General features: G+C 40.1%; 1 protein-coding gene across 9 annotated transcripts in view; it reads right to left on the reverse strand.

Moving 5' to 3' along the window:
• Nucleotides 1-1,267: 1,267 nt before the first annotated feature.
• The window catches only part of RBMS1 (RNA binding motif single stranded interacting protein 1), a 204,900-nt gene continuing 189,386 nt past the window's right edge, over nucleotides 1,268-16,781 (reverse strand). For 5 of the 9 annotated variants that reach the window (XM_057747132.1, XM_057747130.1, XM_057747139.1 and 2 more), the window contains exons 7-15: nucleotides 12,128-12,243; nucleotides 11,206-11,255; nucleotides 10,986-11,079; nucleotides 8,478-8,525; nucleotides 7,525-7,575; nucleotides 4,768-4,878; nucleotides 3,764-3,844; nucleotides 2,372-2,456; nucleotides 1,268-1,597 (exon numbers count right to left, since the gene is read on the reverse strand). In XM_057747132.1, the coding sequence (XP_057603115.1) occupies nucleotides 2,379-2,456; nucleotides 3,764-3,844; nucleotides 4,768-4,878; nucleotides 7,525-7,575; nucleotides 8,478-8,525; nucleotides 10,986-11,079; nucleotides 11,206-11,255; nucleotides 12,128-12,243 (629 nt within the window). In that variant the 3' untranslated portion in view covers nucleotides 1,268-1,597; nucleotides 2,372-2,378. The remainder of the gene's footprint in view (nucleotides 1,598-2,371; nucleotides 2,457-3,763; nucleotides 3,845-4,767; nucleotides 4,879-7,524; nucleotides 7,576-8,477; nucleotides 8,526-10,985; nucleotides 11,080-11,205; nucleotides 11,256-12,127; nucleotides 12,244-16,781) is intronic. The other 4 variants (XM_057747134.1, XM_057747138.1, XM_057747136.1 and 1 more) reach the window with 4 other exon arrangements.

A 16,781-nucleotide genomic window follows, 5' to 3' on the forward strand; every position in this document is an offset into this window, starting at 1 on the left:
TATTCATGAATCAGGAATTTCATAGTTTCAAAATTGGTTTTTCTTTACACTTAACACTTGTAGTGATGATGTAAAGTGTGGCACTGCTTGGATCCAAATCTTCCTTCATGCTTTTTTTGTTTGTTTGTGTGTGTCCATACGTCAATTAAAATGATAAAACCTAAATGCAAAGGTACAAAAAAGGCACATTCTCCTAACCGCAAACTGGTCCGGCAAAAATAAAGAGCACAGAAGATGTGATGCTGAGAGAAGTTGGAGCTACTGGTTACTGGCTCTTCGGTCTTTGGTGAAGTTACCTTTAAAAGTGCCAAGTAATGTTTATTTCTCAAATTTACGTGATAGAGAGAGCTAGTAGCCAATCGTTTTGCTTCTATTCATATCTCAGCTTAATGTTTGAAGATAAATCCTTACTTTTAGCTTCTGCCATTTAGTTGCAATAGCAACATTTTAATTTTTTTTCCGTTTGCCTCCTCTCAGGCGTCATTCTCATTCTAAAGCACTATCATTAGTATAAAGGAAGGACAAAACATTCGGTGACTCCCCTCCCCCGCCCCCCACCCCCAGCCCCAACGCTACCTACACTAAATCTAGAACATCAAGTTAGGTTTTTTTTTTTTTCCTGAAAAAAGGCAAAAAAGACTTTACATTGCATCATACAGCAGATATCCTAAATCAGTCAAACTATCAGAGGAAACTCTTGGCATACGCCTTACAAACAATTTACCCTATTAAAAGTTCCCCAGTCAGAAAATGTGTTTCACACAAAACAGTTTTCCCTTCTTGCATTTCACTACCTTACACATTATGTGAAAAATCATTAAAAACACCTACGACATATTTAAAAAAGCCAAAATTTCAGCAACTTTTATTGACTACCTTTTAAAAGCCCTATGCTGCTGTTTTACAAGGCATAATAGACCAGCCCATTTGGTCAAAGCATTCTACATCATTAGATGAACTAACTTTTACTGAAACAGCTACAGCATCAAAAGAGTTAAGGCAAATTGGAATTCATAGAAAAGGATAAGACACTTCACACTACGTGGAAAGGAAAACGGAAAGCTAAGAAAAGAGACACTGGCGGCAACACTCACACTGCAAGCACAGAACACCAGGGGTGAAGTCGGACTATTTAAACGTCAGAAAGCCCGTTTCATACAGCTGAAAAAAACACAAACGAAACACAAAATGAACAAAACCACAAGAATCCGGTCATGCACTTGGGTAAGTCTTCATGGTCTTTGTGCAGACCCAGAGAATTGAAGTCTTCTTTTTTTTTTTTTTCCTTTTTTCTTTTTTTTTTCTTTTTTTGCATCATAACATTTGATAAAAATCTTTTTGTTTTTTGTTGTTTTTTGTTTTTTTTTTTTTTACTAAAATAAACCTGTTCAGGGGAACAGCTACTAAATGAATTTAAGGGTTTTATGCACCTTATAGAACTTATAGCAAAAATAGTTTTAGTTGATTTCATTATAAATAACGTTTTCAAGAACCTGTGCAAAACTGTCAATAATTTCCTAAAGCACAATTGATCAGAAAATTCCATGATTGTTCAGCCTTCACAACCTTCTTCATATAAGAACACCCTTCTGTACATCTGGAAGAGAAAAATAAGAAAACAAATGCTTTTGCACATTTGGTGTCATATACCACAGAGCTTTGTCATCTCTTTCTTGTTTTAAAGATATATGTGTTTTAGAAAGGCTCTACTCATTGCTGGTGCTAGGCCAGTAAATGCTAACTCTGGAACTGAGGTCACTCTCTGTGCCCCGAATCCACCTTTCAAATCTGGGACCTGCAACATACTTCACCAGGGAGGTCCAGAAACCCAGGTGTTCTAAGTTTCATGCGGGTGTTCTAGTGCAATCTGCACGGCAGAGTGACTAGTTTTGAGATCTCTGGTCCAAGTGGGAGTTGGGAAAGCAGTCTCTCAATCTAAGGATAGTCACATTAGAGTCAGAGTTAAGATACTGCTAATCTTGTAATGTTAGATTAAGCAAAATCTTAGGCTGTATTTCCATCAGTTTGTGAGCATTAAAACTATACACACACACACACACACACACAAATGTAGGACAAATTTGGTACCTGGTATTCTCTGATTATGTTACCAATTTTGGGGGGAGGGGGAGGGAGGGACAGAGAGAAAATATACATTTGACTTTAATATAAGGCACTGTTCTTTTTGGACAAAATACTTAATCTACAAATCCACAAAATCACTGATCTTAACATTTCAGTAACATTGGATTCCCTGGCCATGAGTGAAGCAGTGTGACCAGACCTGAGTGTTGTAAGTACCGTTCTGATAAAAGAATCATAGACTTTCCTTGACCTGAGCCCTACAGTGATGGAGACCTTTCCCTCATACCTCACAGTTACTTATTGGGTTGAAAGGTATATGGAGAATGGTCATTAGACGTCTCTACAGCCACCTGCTGCTGACCACTCGCCTCCTACAACAAAGCAGAACAGATGAGATGTGAGCAAAGAAATCCAAACGCTGCTACCTGGGTTGGACTGAGTCCCACACCTTAAAAACAAGCACTCCTTAAAAGTGATTTTCTTAATGTCATAGAGAGCCTTCGAGGTTAATTATTTCCCTAAGGAGTTAAAACGTCGAACAGACCCAAGAACCTCCTCCAACTTTTATGAGTTCTCTTCATACCAAGCTACAATTTATCAAACAAATCGCTTATCCTTTGGGGCCAGATATGACTTGGAATTCAGTATTTTCAGATTTTAGAATCCGAAATATGGTACAGGCTGTACGTCACAGACTATACCCAGTGGGGTCTAGAGCTGTACCTTGTAATCAAACACATTAACAGGTCTGTGCTGAAAGGTATGAACATGCAGTGTAAACGAGCTAAAGATCTTGTCTTCCATCAGTTTAGCCTGGGTTTTGCCATAGGTCAGGTTTTTTGCTCAAGTATACAAAGAAAATTTTTCTTTTCAGATTTGTTTGTTTCAGCATTGCAGATAAGGGACTGTGGGTTCTGGTAACGGTGGTCATCAATCACTGCACAAATTTCAATCATTTAGAAGCAAACAAAACAAAACAAATCCCACCTCCCCTGTAACTAGCCACAGTCCTAGGGCTATTTCTGGAATTGGAACCTATGGGATCTGCTTAGCAGGTGGGACTGACTGGGTTGAGGAATTTCCTTGGAACTTCAAGGGTACTTTGCAGGAAAACACTATGCTTTCTGCTCAACTTGAATTCAAATGTCAGACTTCTTCCATATCAATATCATACCAGTATCGTCCATAGCAAGAACTAAGAGTTATTTAGCTATACTAAGTCTCTACAAAAACAGGTATGGTTTGTTCCTCATCCCTGTTACAGTTTTGAAACATTCTTTTTCAAGTATCTTAATTATAACAAATTTATTTTTGTAAGTATTATTATTGATATAATCTTTGGTACTAGGATTGCAAACTCCAGCTTGATCTTAATTTGCCTATAAGTATCATTTTATAGGAGACAGGACAGAGCCTTGAAAGGGTATGAAATGTGCTGCTACACGCTAAGAAAATACCAATATTTCTGGGAGTCTTTGGGTGTGGCTTGGATGTTGCTCACAAATTTGAATGCAGAGAATTATATTTCATGGTTGAAAACAACTCTAGGCATATACTCCCTCTAAACTCAATTCTTTACGCAAATATTTGACTTCTGATTGATTCTTTTTTGAGTTCTAATTTACCCATTTCTGAAACTACCCTTTGCCAGAATGGCCACTGGATGGTCTGTACGAACCTCCACAGGAACCGCCGCCGTCTGCACGTGTGTGTACTGTGGCAAATAGGCCCCCTGCATAGCTGATGTGGCAGGCATGTACTGAAAAGAAGAAAATGGTCAGGACGGCCAATGACAAGCCATGGGTGGAGATCGTTAAAGTTTCTCATCCTCAGTAATTCAACATCACTAATGTGCTATATTATTCTAGAAAATCTCTCCCTCAAAGCACCTCACTAGTTTCCAGCAGCTCCCTGAACCAGTATGTAGAATTGTTTCCATAGGTGGAGATCCAGAAGGTAAATGACTTATTAGATCTTTAGCAGGTCACTGAGAAATAGGAAACGGACCCTTACTTTCCTGATGCTGACAGCTATCCCTCTCCAAAGGCAGGAGAGGTTTCTCCTTGGATGTGTGTGGCCCTGGTTTAGCCTTTACAAGCTTCTGCTGCTGGCTGTCAACAGAAGCCAGAAAAATACTACCACAGATATGGTCTCAGTTAAAAGCCTTTGGCCATCTTACCATCTAAATGCTACACATATCAACTCTGGAAGTTAATCTAGTATTCATTCAACCCCAATACCCAAATGAGTCCTTGGACTTGGGAAAAATAAGGCAATACTAAGATTGTGATTCAGTGCCCCCGAAGTCCACACAAGAAAAAATAAGTGAGGAAAAATCCCCTGCCTTTACTACCACGTATCACCTTCATCTTTTGCTTCATGAGACCAGGTCTGCCCGTGTGAATGGACGATACTAGTTACTAGGGCTAGAAGTGGTCTTGTATGGATGCTACATTCTGATAAAGGAGAGACAGATATTCAGAGGGCAGACTTTTAGTTCATCAAATAATCAAGAAATATCTTGAGTATTTATTTACTATATGGAAGGTGACGTGGGAGGTGAGAGGGGATCAGACACTATCCCCGTGACGTTACAGAGCCCGTAATTGTAAGGAAGACACAGGCTGCATTAACCTGCCCTCCTCTATTTGCTGGGACACATGATGTTCATTTGCCACCTACTGTTCCAGTGCTGCCTAGTGACAGGTGACTCATCTGCTGGGCCAGAGGGCTGATCATCGACGCAGGCTGTAGTGACATGGTGTGCTCCATCGAGGGAGTTAACACGGCACCCTGCGGGGTCGGAGACAGAGCAAGTGAGATAAACTGACGGAAGGAGGGAAGATTCTGGAACCACCTTTTGCAAAGGAAATGCCTTAGTTTACTGAGGCACGTGAAGCAAAAATAACCTCCAGTCAAACTTGCAAATGGTGTCATACATGGTTTCCTAAAAATGGTCTAGACGGTGCTTCCTGAGGCTTTTTTAAAGAGCACTCACTTCACAGAAATCCCTCCGGTAAACACCTCTCCCTTTACCTTCACTGAACTGTAAAGCAAGCTAGTCCACAAGAGGACTATGTGATGTGACAGGAAATGCAAACTACTTTTGGCTGGCCAGGGTTACAAAACACTTAATTTTTTTTTTTTTAAAGTAAATGACAGTTGATGCTTTATGTCGCCACAAAACAATATACCATGCTGAATATACAGTGTTTTGTTTAAAAATGTTAAAAAAAAAATTAGTCATTTGATTCAAGGTCAGGCTGTTAGGATGAAGATCACATTCTTCGTTCACTCAGTGTTTCTCAGAACTTTCAACTGCAATTTGGTGCCACGGAGGGAAGCAGATTCAGATATGATTAATAATCCAATTTCAGAATCTTTGATTTCATTTGAAAAAATTCTGGTCATCAAAATTCAAATTAAATATAGTTAAAAACAGAGTGGAGGGGTGAAAAAAAAAAGTCACCCATGTAACCCAGCCTGTCTCTAATACACGGCTGTTAGCATGGTAAGGGTAGCACTGCCTAGATTCTGGCCTCTGCATGTTTTTACAGAGTTGCAACCAGGGCACATAAACTATTTCATATCCTGGGTTTTGCTTTTTAACTTAACATTCTGTTATAAGTATTTACCTAACTTACTGCCTTGCTGTCATTATCACCATTTTTAATGATTACTTAATGGTACATTGATTGTATATGAAATTCAATTAGTTCTATTTCTGGATTTTTGCATTTTCTCTAAGGTATCCAATTGTAATAGTCCTGTGGATTATAGCATTCCTCTCACTTTTGCAATCACCCAATTACCTGAGGATGCAATTATTCTGATACACCCTACAAATATTAATGTTAGGTTTTTGGTATCACTGTATCTGATGCATCCCTTAAATACACTTATTTAATTGACAATTAAAGAGACAATTGAGGGCAAAGATTTGTGTGCAGGCACTTTAATGCTGGTTGCAGGCAGCCTAGATCTGCTAGGGGAACAGGGATGAATCCTCAGGCAGGAGCCTTCTGCACACACCTCTACTGTCTCAGAGCTGTTCAACTGAGAGATGTGCCGCCGCTGTCTCTAAGAGGTGACCCCTCCTCCCCCCTCCCCCCAAGGATACAGACTGATGTCAGAAATAGCTTGTTATTAATATAGTTCATAAGCAATTTTTCCTTCAAAAATTTTTAATGTGAATCATTAAAAAGTGTGTGATAACATGGAAATGACTCAGAAGCCCATAATATGCAGAAGGAGTTTCCTGATCCTTTTCCTCAGCTACTGCACTAGGAAGCCCCCAAATGAACGGTGGGCTGACTTCCAGTGCTCCCCAGTAGGGCAGGTAGCACAGAGTACTGGGCACGCAGACTGCCATGGGCGTTTGCGTGGCTTAGTGGGTGTACGTGTGCAGATGTATGTGTGTGTTCAGAAACATCTGTGTGTATGTTTATATAGACACACAGCACATACATTTATCATCCGAGAGCTCTTCCCCTGTGTTATCAGCTAAACGTGTTTTACCTGCTTCTTCAAAGTCATCTCAGCAACTTCCTGTTCAGAACGTGTCCCTGTTCTGCTAGTTTCACACACCTGGGCTAATACTGGATAGTGTCCCCTTTAGGAAGTTGTCCTGAGAGAAATTCCTGTCTCATTTTAAGGCGAAGAACAGTGGCTTTTCCTAAGCAATTGATCTGTTTCATAAGTACTGTGAACTGTCTTGCTTATTAAGATTCCTTTGGCATTGGTTGCTAGAAAGCTTAGGCCAAATTTGTGGCCGCCTCATGACAAGCATCTAGATTACTACATTAGGTATTCTTAGTCTCTTTTGTGATTCTGTTCTCCACCTTTATTTTTCAACTTTCTAAACCCATGTTTTAATTCAGCAAACTGGATTTTATGTACCTTTGAAAAATACATTAAATATACTACCTAATAAGGTGAAGAGTAACTCACTCAATTTAAAAAATGTAATATATAGGTGAGTACAACACATGCTCATGTCACTAAAGAAATCACATTTGTTATCTACTAAAGTAGGTGTTACTACTTCAGTATTTATAATTTCCAAGGAGAGGCTAACACTAATGAAAAACTCCAGGTCAATTCTGAACACTTTATATGTGCATTAAACAGAACGTAAAAAATAAGAGCTATTTCATTCCAAGTATGATTAGAAATTGAGCAATTTTAAAACTTAAAAATTCAACGGAACAATCTCCGTTTAAATTCTCTTGGATCCCTAATGACAATGTCAACTACCGATCTGTCTGAAGACAAGGTAAGTGAAAGTTTTGTAATGAACTTACACAGTCTCATATTCCATATTTAAAGCTTCCCAAATCCTACACCATCTTTGGGCAAATGGCTTAAACCCAGAGAACAGTTTTTGATGTACACCTTACTTATTTGCAAACTACAAAGCCATTAAGATGAAAAACTTACGGGGTGCTGTAGGATATATGGTTGAGGTTGCATCCAAGAAGGACTTTGCACCTGGAAAAGGAAGGATTTTGGAAGAAAAACATTGATTTCCATTGGAGCGCTACCTATTTCTCTAGACTTCTTTTAATCATGTTAAAATCTACAGAAGGAAAATAAGGAAACAATACTATCAATGATTAAAAAGATTAATAAGGCAGTTAGAGTTCTTGACAAACTGGTCACTCTGAATAGGATGAAATGACTGTTGAAAACCAAGTTCCATCTGCTCACTCAAAAAGCATTTTCTGAGCATCAAGCACCAAAGAGAAAGAGGCAACTGAGACGTGGGCCCCACCCCCAAGAAATTTACTGTCTAAGCAAGGGAGATAAACAAGTAAACAACTCAAAGAAACAGTGAGAAGTGTTACAATCAAGGTATGAACGTAGGTGCTTTAGGAATATAGAGGAATGAGAATTAGTTCCAGCACATCTTGTTAGAAACGAATCCTTAAAGTATGTGCTTATTCAAAAAGAATAATCAAATTCAACCCCCTTCTGATACCCAGGACATTACATTTCAGAAATCGTGTCTGGCGGTCAACAATTTCTAGTTAGTGTGCAACATAAAAATCTGAAATCCAGATTTAGGAAATTAAACTTCAGTAACTAGATCCTGACACCTACAGTCAGAAGGGCATCTGTACAGTAGACCCTCCGGACTGAGAAATAAGACGTGAGAGTCAGGTTCCGTGGCAGGAAAGAAAGCATGTGGAGTCTCTGCCACTCTAGAGAAAGACCAGCAGCCCGTTTCTTGATGCCCAGAGCTTTCCTGAGACTATGTGATTTCAAAATAAGTTTGCCTCTAATTCTTGAGAACAAAACCCTCCTGTATCTCATCCCCTACTGTTAACATGAGAGGTTCTATAGAGAGGATATGGGGAAGAGTCATGGGGGAAGAATGTATTGTGATTTACCTTGATAGCAGAGCCCCGATACTTGTTTTCTCTGGTTTCCTTTGCCACCTAAGGCAGACCAAAGTTAAGTGCTTCTGCCTTGGTAACATTTCAGTTATCTGGACTGCAGCCTTTCCCCATCGGGATACTGGTGGTTTCTTGCAGATGCCAATTTCTCAAATCCAATTGCGTAAGCATATAGTGGTTTAGTGGAGAATGGCCCACTCCAACATGAGTGCAGGGCCTTCACTGAATAAGTCACGGGGAGGCGAGCAGCTCCCTACAGACCCCACTTTGGGCCAGATGCACCAATTCTGGGTGTAATTCCTGTGGCCCTAATAATCTAATAGCTTACATCATTACTGGGTTAGGGAACCATGATATCAAATCCAATTTTCTTTCTTAAGCAACAAATGTGCTGCTGTCAATGTCTATTCCTCAATTTTCCCTAACTGTAAAATGGGAATAATAATCCATGTTCTGTGAACTCTTCACCACTGGTTCTCTATCCTCTTTTGGATCATGAATCCTTTTGAAAACCTGATGAAGGAAACAGACCTTCTCCCCGCAGCTGACTGCATACATACAAGCGACATTTTGCAAACAACGTAAGAGAATCGCAGACCACTTAAAGCCCATCTGCTGACCCCACTGGGTTCCTGAACTTATGGGGTTAAGAATCAGTCTAAGAGGTAATGGCATTGAGGGCCAGGCAGTTGGAATGAAATTCCACATGTATCTTAGGGAAACACCGATGGCCCAGAAGAAATCAGGCCTTTGTAATGAAATGTTGTTTCCAGTTAGGTCTATCAAATCTATTAACGACACGGGTCTCCTAAGTTTCTCCTATCTTATGAACTAATTCTGTGGCCAAAATGCTCATTGCTTTTATAGTAAAGAGAGAAAAAGAGGTGGTGAGGAGTTGCATTCATAGCTATAAATATCTATAGCTGCACATATTCAGATTAACATGCACGATCTTTCATTTGTCTGAGAATAAGTTTACTTGTCCCTATTTTTAGTCATATACATAAAGAGGTTTCCAAGTTCAAATAGTTAAGAAAGAAGCTCACTCTTCAACATCAGATATAGGAATTGTTAATTAGGGAAAATGCACTAGAGCAGATGTCACTGCATCTAAAACAGGCAAGGAAAACACAGAAATCTAAAGTTCAAAATCATCAAAGAGGAATTAAATGAGTGAGTGCTATGCCTAGCAGACTGAAGCACCAGCATAAGTAACTTAACCACCTAAAGATAAAAGAAAATGAGTGATGACTCAGAGAAAGGAAGTGGAAAGAACCTAGAAGCTGAGGGAGGCTGTGACTGCTACTTTACAACTTCAGTTTTAGTGCATTTAATCACTTCTCTTTGTTATTCAGAGCTATTGTTATGCTTTTAGAAAGAACCATCTCTATGATATTGCTTATGTTCACCAATCCATTATTTTAAAAAAGCAGAATGGATACACTCTTACCAGCCAGTTAATCCTGGATGCAAGGGATGATGAAAATGACAGCAAACATTTATTGAGTGCTAATGACACGTGAGGGCCTACGCTAACCTATTTATGTAGATAATCTCATTTAGTTCTTATCATAAGCCTATGAAATGGAAACCATTATTATCCCCATTTTAAAGATGAGGAAACTGAGGCATACAGAAGTGAAATAACACAATTATTAGATACTGGCATCCCCTACTCCCAGAAACCAGGCCTACGATATCCAATTCAATTATTTCAAAAACAAGAATACACAAAAGTTTAGTCACACTGGATCTCAACAGTCAACAAAAGTGTATTCCCATGTCTGTAATTGACTCTGTTAGAATGTTCCTGTCTGGGCCAAGGCGGTAACCCTGTGAGAGGCACTGTGATATGGGAGGAGAAATGCATGTGCACCACAGGGTTCATGAAGAATAGGAGCTACCCCTGTAATAAAACCAAATCAGTATTTCAACAAGGTGCTTAATGAGATCTTGGTTCTTCGTTGGGAGTTTAAGGTAAAGTCTCTTCACAAAATAACCTAAACAGGGAGCCAGCTCCCTTTTCTGGGCCTCAAATCTCACTGCATTGGTCATTTAATGTTACCTAACAGAGACACATCTTTATTTATTAAAGCACGTTTACTTGTTCTTTTGTTGGTTCTTGCTGACAAATTAACAAAGGCAAGGATGCATACCTATTCTGTATTTCACCTAACAGCAATTTTCTTTCAGTATCAAATTCCGGGACACATGGTGTCCAGCAGCAGGGCCTGTTGTGGAGCAAGTATTTGGGTTCATCCCAATTCTAAAATGCTATGATTTCAAAGACTGGCAACTGACAACCATTTCTCCTTGTTGTATATTCTCCTAAACATAAAAGCAAATCACTCTGTCAAATAAAAAGCAGCTGATTCTAAACTGGGTATCTAAGCTGCATAACATTCGACTTAAAACGTTCACAATTTTAAGACACATAAAAAGGTAGCAGTGACTCATGGCTGGCAAGCTGTCATACCCTTGATGAATCCTAAAGGTACCAACCTGGTAGGCAGATACAGGAGACGCAATGTAGGGTGTAATAGACGTTTGAGTGATCATTCGGTTTGTAGCAATACTGTATGGTGAAGGATAAAATCTAGAACAAACACAAAAGCCTGTATTAAGTAATCCTTTAAATAGAATCATTCACGGAACAAACGTCTGATATTTTCCATCTTCACATTTTCCCTCTAGCCTTTATGTGTTTATCCTAATGACATACCCGTTCTGTATAGCAGCTGTGGTTGGGTCATAAGTAAGTGTCATTCCAGCCTATGGGAAAGAAAAAGAAACATTCATCTGCAAAGGTACAAATTAAAAATTCCATTTCTCAGAGTCATGGCAACATAAAAGTGATAGTTTAGTAGTATCTGATAAAATTGAGAGTTTCTGTTAGACAAACGTAATTATAAACCCAACACGAGACTTAAGCTCCAGATCGGCCCTGTCCCATGTGGCAGCTGTTAGTCACAGGCAACTATTTAAAATTAAATGAAAAGTTGAGTCTCTCTACCATACAAGCTACATTTCAAGTGCTCAAATAAATAGCCACAAGTGGCTAGGAGTCATCCCTGAACAGTACAGATTCAAGAACATTTCTACTGGACGGCACTTCCCTAGACATTCTTGAACCAGTATGTTACTTACAGAAACAAAAACGAGTGAACAATTCATTTACAATAAATATGGGGGGATGGAGGGCCAACATTTTTATTAAGAAATTGAGCTCTTTATTCCTAAAGACCATTATTTAAAAAACCCTCAATGACAAATATGCTATTTATGTTAATAATATTTAAAATAATTTCTGAATAATTTAAAATGTAAACCTAAGAAACTGCGACATTAAAGAGAAAACCACTTGTGCGTTTCTTAAGGCAATTTAAAATGCTCTTTTACTTTCTATGTAGCTAAATGGTAAATGTAGCTGTTTGCACCGTCCACCTGTCCATCGGGAGAACCATCACTCTTGTAGCACGGTATCCACTGTGAAGAGTTTTACTGTGACATTATCTGGATTATAAAGTTTTAACCCTGGCACCTATTCGAGAAGTGTGGCAGCCAAGTCAAGATGTTGCTCGAGTAACTATTCATGTAGCTTTCATGATGACACACCCCCACTGAAGTTTCAGGAAAGGACTTACAAGTCTCACCTCTCCTTCTCTATGCCAAGGTCTTCCATTAGGGATGTATTTGTTTGGGTTCTGTCTCTTCTTCTGTCCTCCATCCGCAAACTTACACAATAAAGGTTCTGTAGGAGCTGAATAAACAGGGAAAAATAACAGGAAACCAAAACTTTATGTGCATATGAATGACAAAACATAATTGAATTTCTTTTTTAATAGGAGCAGTGTTGGTGCTCTAAAGGAATTGATAGAATATTTCAAGGCAAAGGTTCACTCAGACCCTTAGAAGATGATCCACTGGTGAAAAACACAGTAGAGAAAATATATTAGTTATTATGTTCAAACCAGAGTGTAATGAAACATTTAAAGAGCTATTCCGTGGAGGCAAAAGCATTTTTTGATTCACTTCTGTACTTCTTTAGGTGCAGATACTCTTCTTTTCACTCTGGGCCCTCTCCAATTCCATTTCTGTAAATCTTCAAATGTAAATAGGATTATGTCAGCCTCCCCTCTCCCATTTAAAAAATGCTCCCATGGCTTTCCTTTATGATCCCTCATAGAGGTCTTCACTTCCTCCAGTAGAGAACAAGCCCTCCTTTATACTGCTCCCGCTGTATTTTTATTCAGGGCATCTGTAACACTCCGTGAGTGTGGCGGTTTGCTTGGTGTCTGTTTCCCCTCTAGAGTGTAAGCTCCGTGGGGGCCGTGACTTCTGTTCATCACTGTTATCTTCCACGCCCAAGTGTCTGGCATGTTGTAGGCGCTTATTACATCTTGGCTGGATCAATGAATGAACACAAATAACTTTTATTTGTTTATTTGGGGGATACAGTGTGGAAGACAGCTGTTGTGAGAAAGCTGAAAACACCTGCCCACCCTATTTAAAGGTTTTTCTGGGCTTGTAATCATCCCACTTGGTGTTGCTTTACTATGCATCTGCCTCATAAAATGAGCCCAAGAAACTAACAAAGAAAAGCAAAAGATGCAGAAGATGCATAGACTCTCTTACCAGGGATACGTCTTCATGACTTTAAAAAAGAAAAGAAAAAAAAGGTGATGACATAGTAGCCCACCCATGACTTTTCATTTTTTTTAAAAGAAGTTTTTCTTTAATGGACATAGCAGTGTATTCCTAAAAGTTGTGCTTATTTCCGTATGTTTCTAGTTAATGTAATAAAGACAATCACACCTTCCTGTCTGGCTCTCACATTCTGTCCTTTGTCTCCCGTGGAACCATGATTACTACTTTCAAGTTCTGTTTCAAAGTTAAATAACCATGAAGAGAAAAATATTACTTGTGGGAAATTTACTCCTTTCTCCTTTGCCTCTTATTATCCTAATTCATCGCTTATTTTATATCACTATTACCCACCCACTAATGACAGGGTGGAAGCAGTCGTGACTCTCAATACTCCTCTGCCAAAAAACAAAACTCAGCAGCAATTCCTCCTCGCAGGTTGGGGCTCTGGTTTGGCCCTCCTTCCCTCCCCTCCCCTCCCCCGCCCCGGTGTGAGCTGCTCCCGAGGGACCGGCTGGCACAGGAGCTCACGTCTGAATGGCACCCGTACTACTACGGGTGCCAGGAGGTGAGAGCAAAACTGCCATGTGTCTGTAAGATGCTGTGGGCCCTGCCATGCACGAAGGGACCCCGAGTTTCCCTTCGGACGCCAACACCTCCCCCACCCGCCGATGTCCTGAACGGGGAACTTCCATTCTTCCATTTAAGGCAAACCTGGTGTGATGGAAGATGGACTGGGGCCAAATTCTACAGTCCGAAACTACATTCTCTGTCTTTCAAAAAAAAAGATACTGACTTTTGGAAATTTCCACCTTCACCAATAACTATGGAAGGTAAAGTAAATGGATGCAGTGAAACAAGAGAGCTATCGAATCACTGATGACGCTTTTAATTCTACAACTGGGTTGTTCAGGGCCAGATGGAAACTAGGGCCGAGAGAAGATGGCCTTCGAATGGAAGGAAGGGGAGTGCCTGTCTGTCGTGGCCGGGTATGCCTCATGTGTGACTTCTAAGGACACACTGAGAACTTAGAAACAAGAGCTCACTTTCCACCGACCTAGAAAAGTCCTTATGGCATCAAATGTTTTCTCCAATGATGTCTGAGGTTTTAGGAATCTGCCTCCCCATAACCTTGTCGAGCAAGAGAGAGACAGTAAACTCTCTGGTGCTGGCACTTTGTGGGGCTTCACTTTGGGGAACTGCTTTTACCTAGAGGCATTATAAAGACTAGCTCCGAGACTGAAATTCAAATTAAAAAAAAGTTTACTTGGCACAGTAAGTAATGCAAATGCACCACTTTCCTCCACTAGCAGAGAAAGAAGGCGAGCAGGTCAGATTCATTCTGGAAGTTCACCAGGGCTGCCCAGGCAGGCAGGTGTGAATGGAAGCAGCTGGGAAGCCATCCCTGGTAAGCGCCAAGGCTGCACATTAGCTGAGAGGCCAAACAGGCCTTCCCTATCTGTGGGAAGGTGCTTCCAACACATTTTCATTCATCTAGACTAAGCTCTATCAAAGAAAATGCAGTTTCAGACAACAATCAAGCCTGCTAAAAACGTGTAATGAGGAGGTAAACATCAAGTGAGCAATGACATGTTTGCAAATATATCATTTAAAATGAAACAAATGGAACAGAATATAGTTGAATCTTTCAAAAATGAATTAATTTGCTACATGATTTTGCGCTGTCATTAAGATATTTTCCTCCCTCTAAAACCAAAAAGGTATGTAGTTAAAACAGTTTGTCTACTGGCAGGTATCCCATATCTCAGGAAAACAAATTTCTTATTGTAAAGAATTATAACCAGTAGAAATGACACAGGTTTCAGAGAGTTGTTGGTTCCTTGCTTCAGGGAAATAGGAATGCCCCAGTATTCTGTGTGAAGCAATATAAAATTCTAACCGCTTCTTCCCTCTATTATAATTTTCTCTGGTCTGTTTAGCAGCTGAAATTTTTACTGAGTGCCTACTATGTGCAAGGTATAGTGTTAAGAGCTAGGGATACAGTGGTGGATAAAACAGGGTCTTACTTCATAGTTCGTGCAGCCTAATGGGGACAGAAGTGCCCCCAATCTTATAAGTCCATTTAGCCATTTATGGGACAAAAGCACTGTTTTCCGAGATACTTGTTTTTAATAAAAATGCCACCCAGGAGCGAAACACTTCTGATAGAGGAACAGCTGTATTTATTTCTTTTACATCTGCCACTCCTTGTACTTGGATGATAGGAGACAGCTTATTCCTAAATGTTCTTGATAACCTATTTATTACGAAGATTATACCATGTGCGCCAGGAAAGCAACTATGTGAAGATTTCTTTAAGACATTTATGCTACCATTAGAGCAAGAGTCAGAGGATTTCAGTTAGATTTTTTAAATAATTAATTAATTAATTACTCTATTTTTGGCTGCGCTGGGTGTTTGTTGCTGCTCGGGCTTTCTCTAATTGCGTTGACCAGGGGCTACTCTTTGTTGTCGTGCATAGACTTCTCTTGTTGTGGAGCATGGGCTCCAGTAGTTGCGACACTGGGGCTCACTAGCTGTGGCCCGCAGGCTCTAGAGCGCAGGCTCAGTAGTTGTGGTGCACGGGCTCAGTTGCTCCACAGCATGTGGGATCTTCCCGGACCAGGGATTGAACCTGTGTCCCCCGCATTGGCAGGCGGATTCTTAACTACTGCACTACCAGGGAAGTCCCCGGTTAGATTTTTGAATCGAAGACCAAACATACACACCCAGATCTGTGTCATGGCTCACTTATTTTTAAGTGAGTGCAAGACTGTTATAAAATGAGAACTTATTTGACCGGCATATGCTGTGGCCTATTTCAGACCAGGGAATAGTCTCTAGTTTGCGTTTGGAGCCTAATACCCAGGTTCCAGGTTGAAGACTGGGGGATGCTGTGTGATGTCAGCTTTTTCTAGAGAACAGATCCTTCAGGCAGTCTCCTTCATTGCTTTTTGTGGAAGGGAAGTATTGGGCAGGCCTGACACGCAGAAAAGGAAGTACCACGAATACCAGTGATGTGACTATGATCAACAGGTAAGTTTGGGTGTATTAACTTTAAAAAAAATTAATTCCTAACAGTCAACCTATATCCTCTATATGGTCAATTTTCTAGATTAGTAACTCTTCACCTAATTGTGCAAAACAATAACTGCAAAGAGCTCCAACAAATAATTAGCGACTTTAAGATATATTCTTGAATGAAGTTGATATAATGTTTCATAAAATTACCCCACATCAGTTGATTTTGCCACATACGCAGAGTAGTCTACGCTGAACTTCCCTTAATGAATCAGGATCTTTGGGCTTTGTAAAGGGTGTGTCTCACACGTCCTATGAGATCTCTCAGGTCAGACGCTCACCCATACGAGCCAAGACAGAGAAGTTATTTCCTTGTTCATCAGAACCTCCAGAAGCTTAAGTACTGTGGTCAAGCCTTCAGCAGCCAGTGCTGTACGCAAGCACTGATCTGATATTTCGAGGTGCATCTTTTAAGAGCCATCGAGGGTAACCGCATTACTGGATTCTCCAACGTGCCCTTGACAGAGACAATCTTTTACCAATGTGTGATCTGTGGCCCTAACAGTCCCTCCTAAGGGACTGTGAACCACGGGGGTGATGCCCACAGTGTCTCACTGTACATCTCTACCAACC

Source organism: Hippopotamus amphibius, chromosome 8 (assembly GCF_030028045.1).
Source record: "Hippopotamus amphibius kiboko isolate mHipAmp2 chromosome 8, mHipAmp2.hap2, whole genome shotgun sequence".
Lineage (NCBI taxonomy): Eukaryota > Metazoa > Chordata > Mammalia > Artiodactyla > Hippopotamidae > Hippopotamus > Hippopotamus amphibius.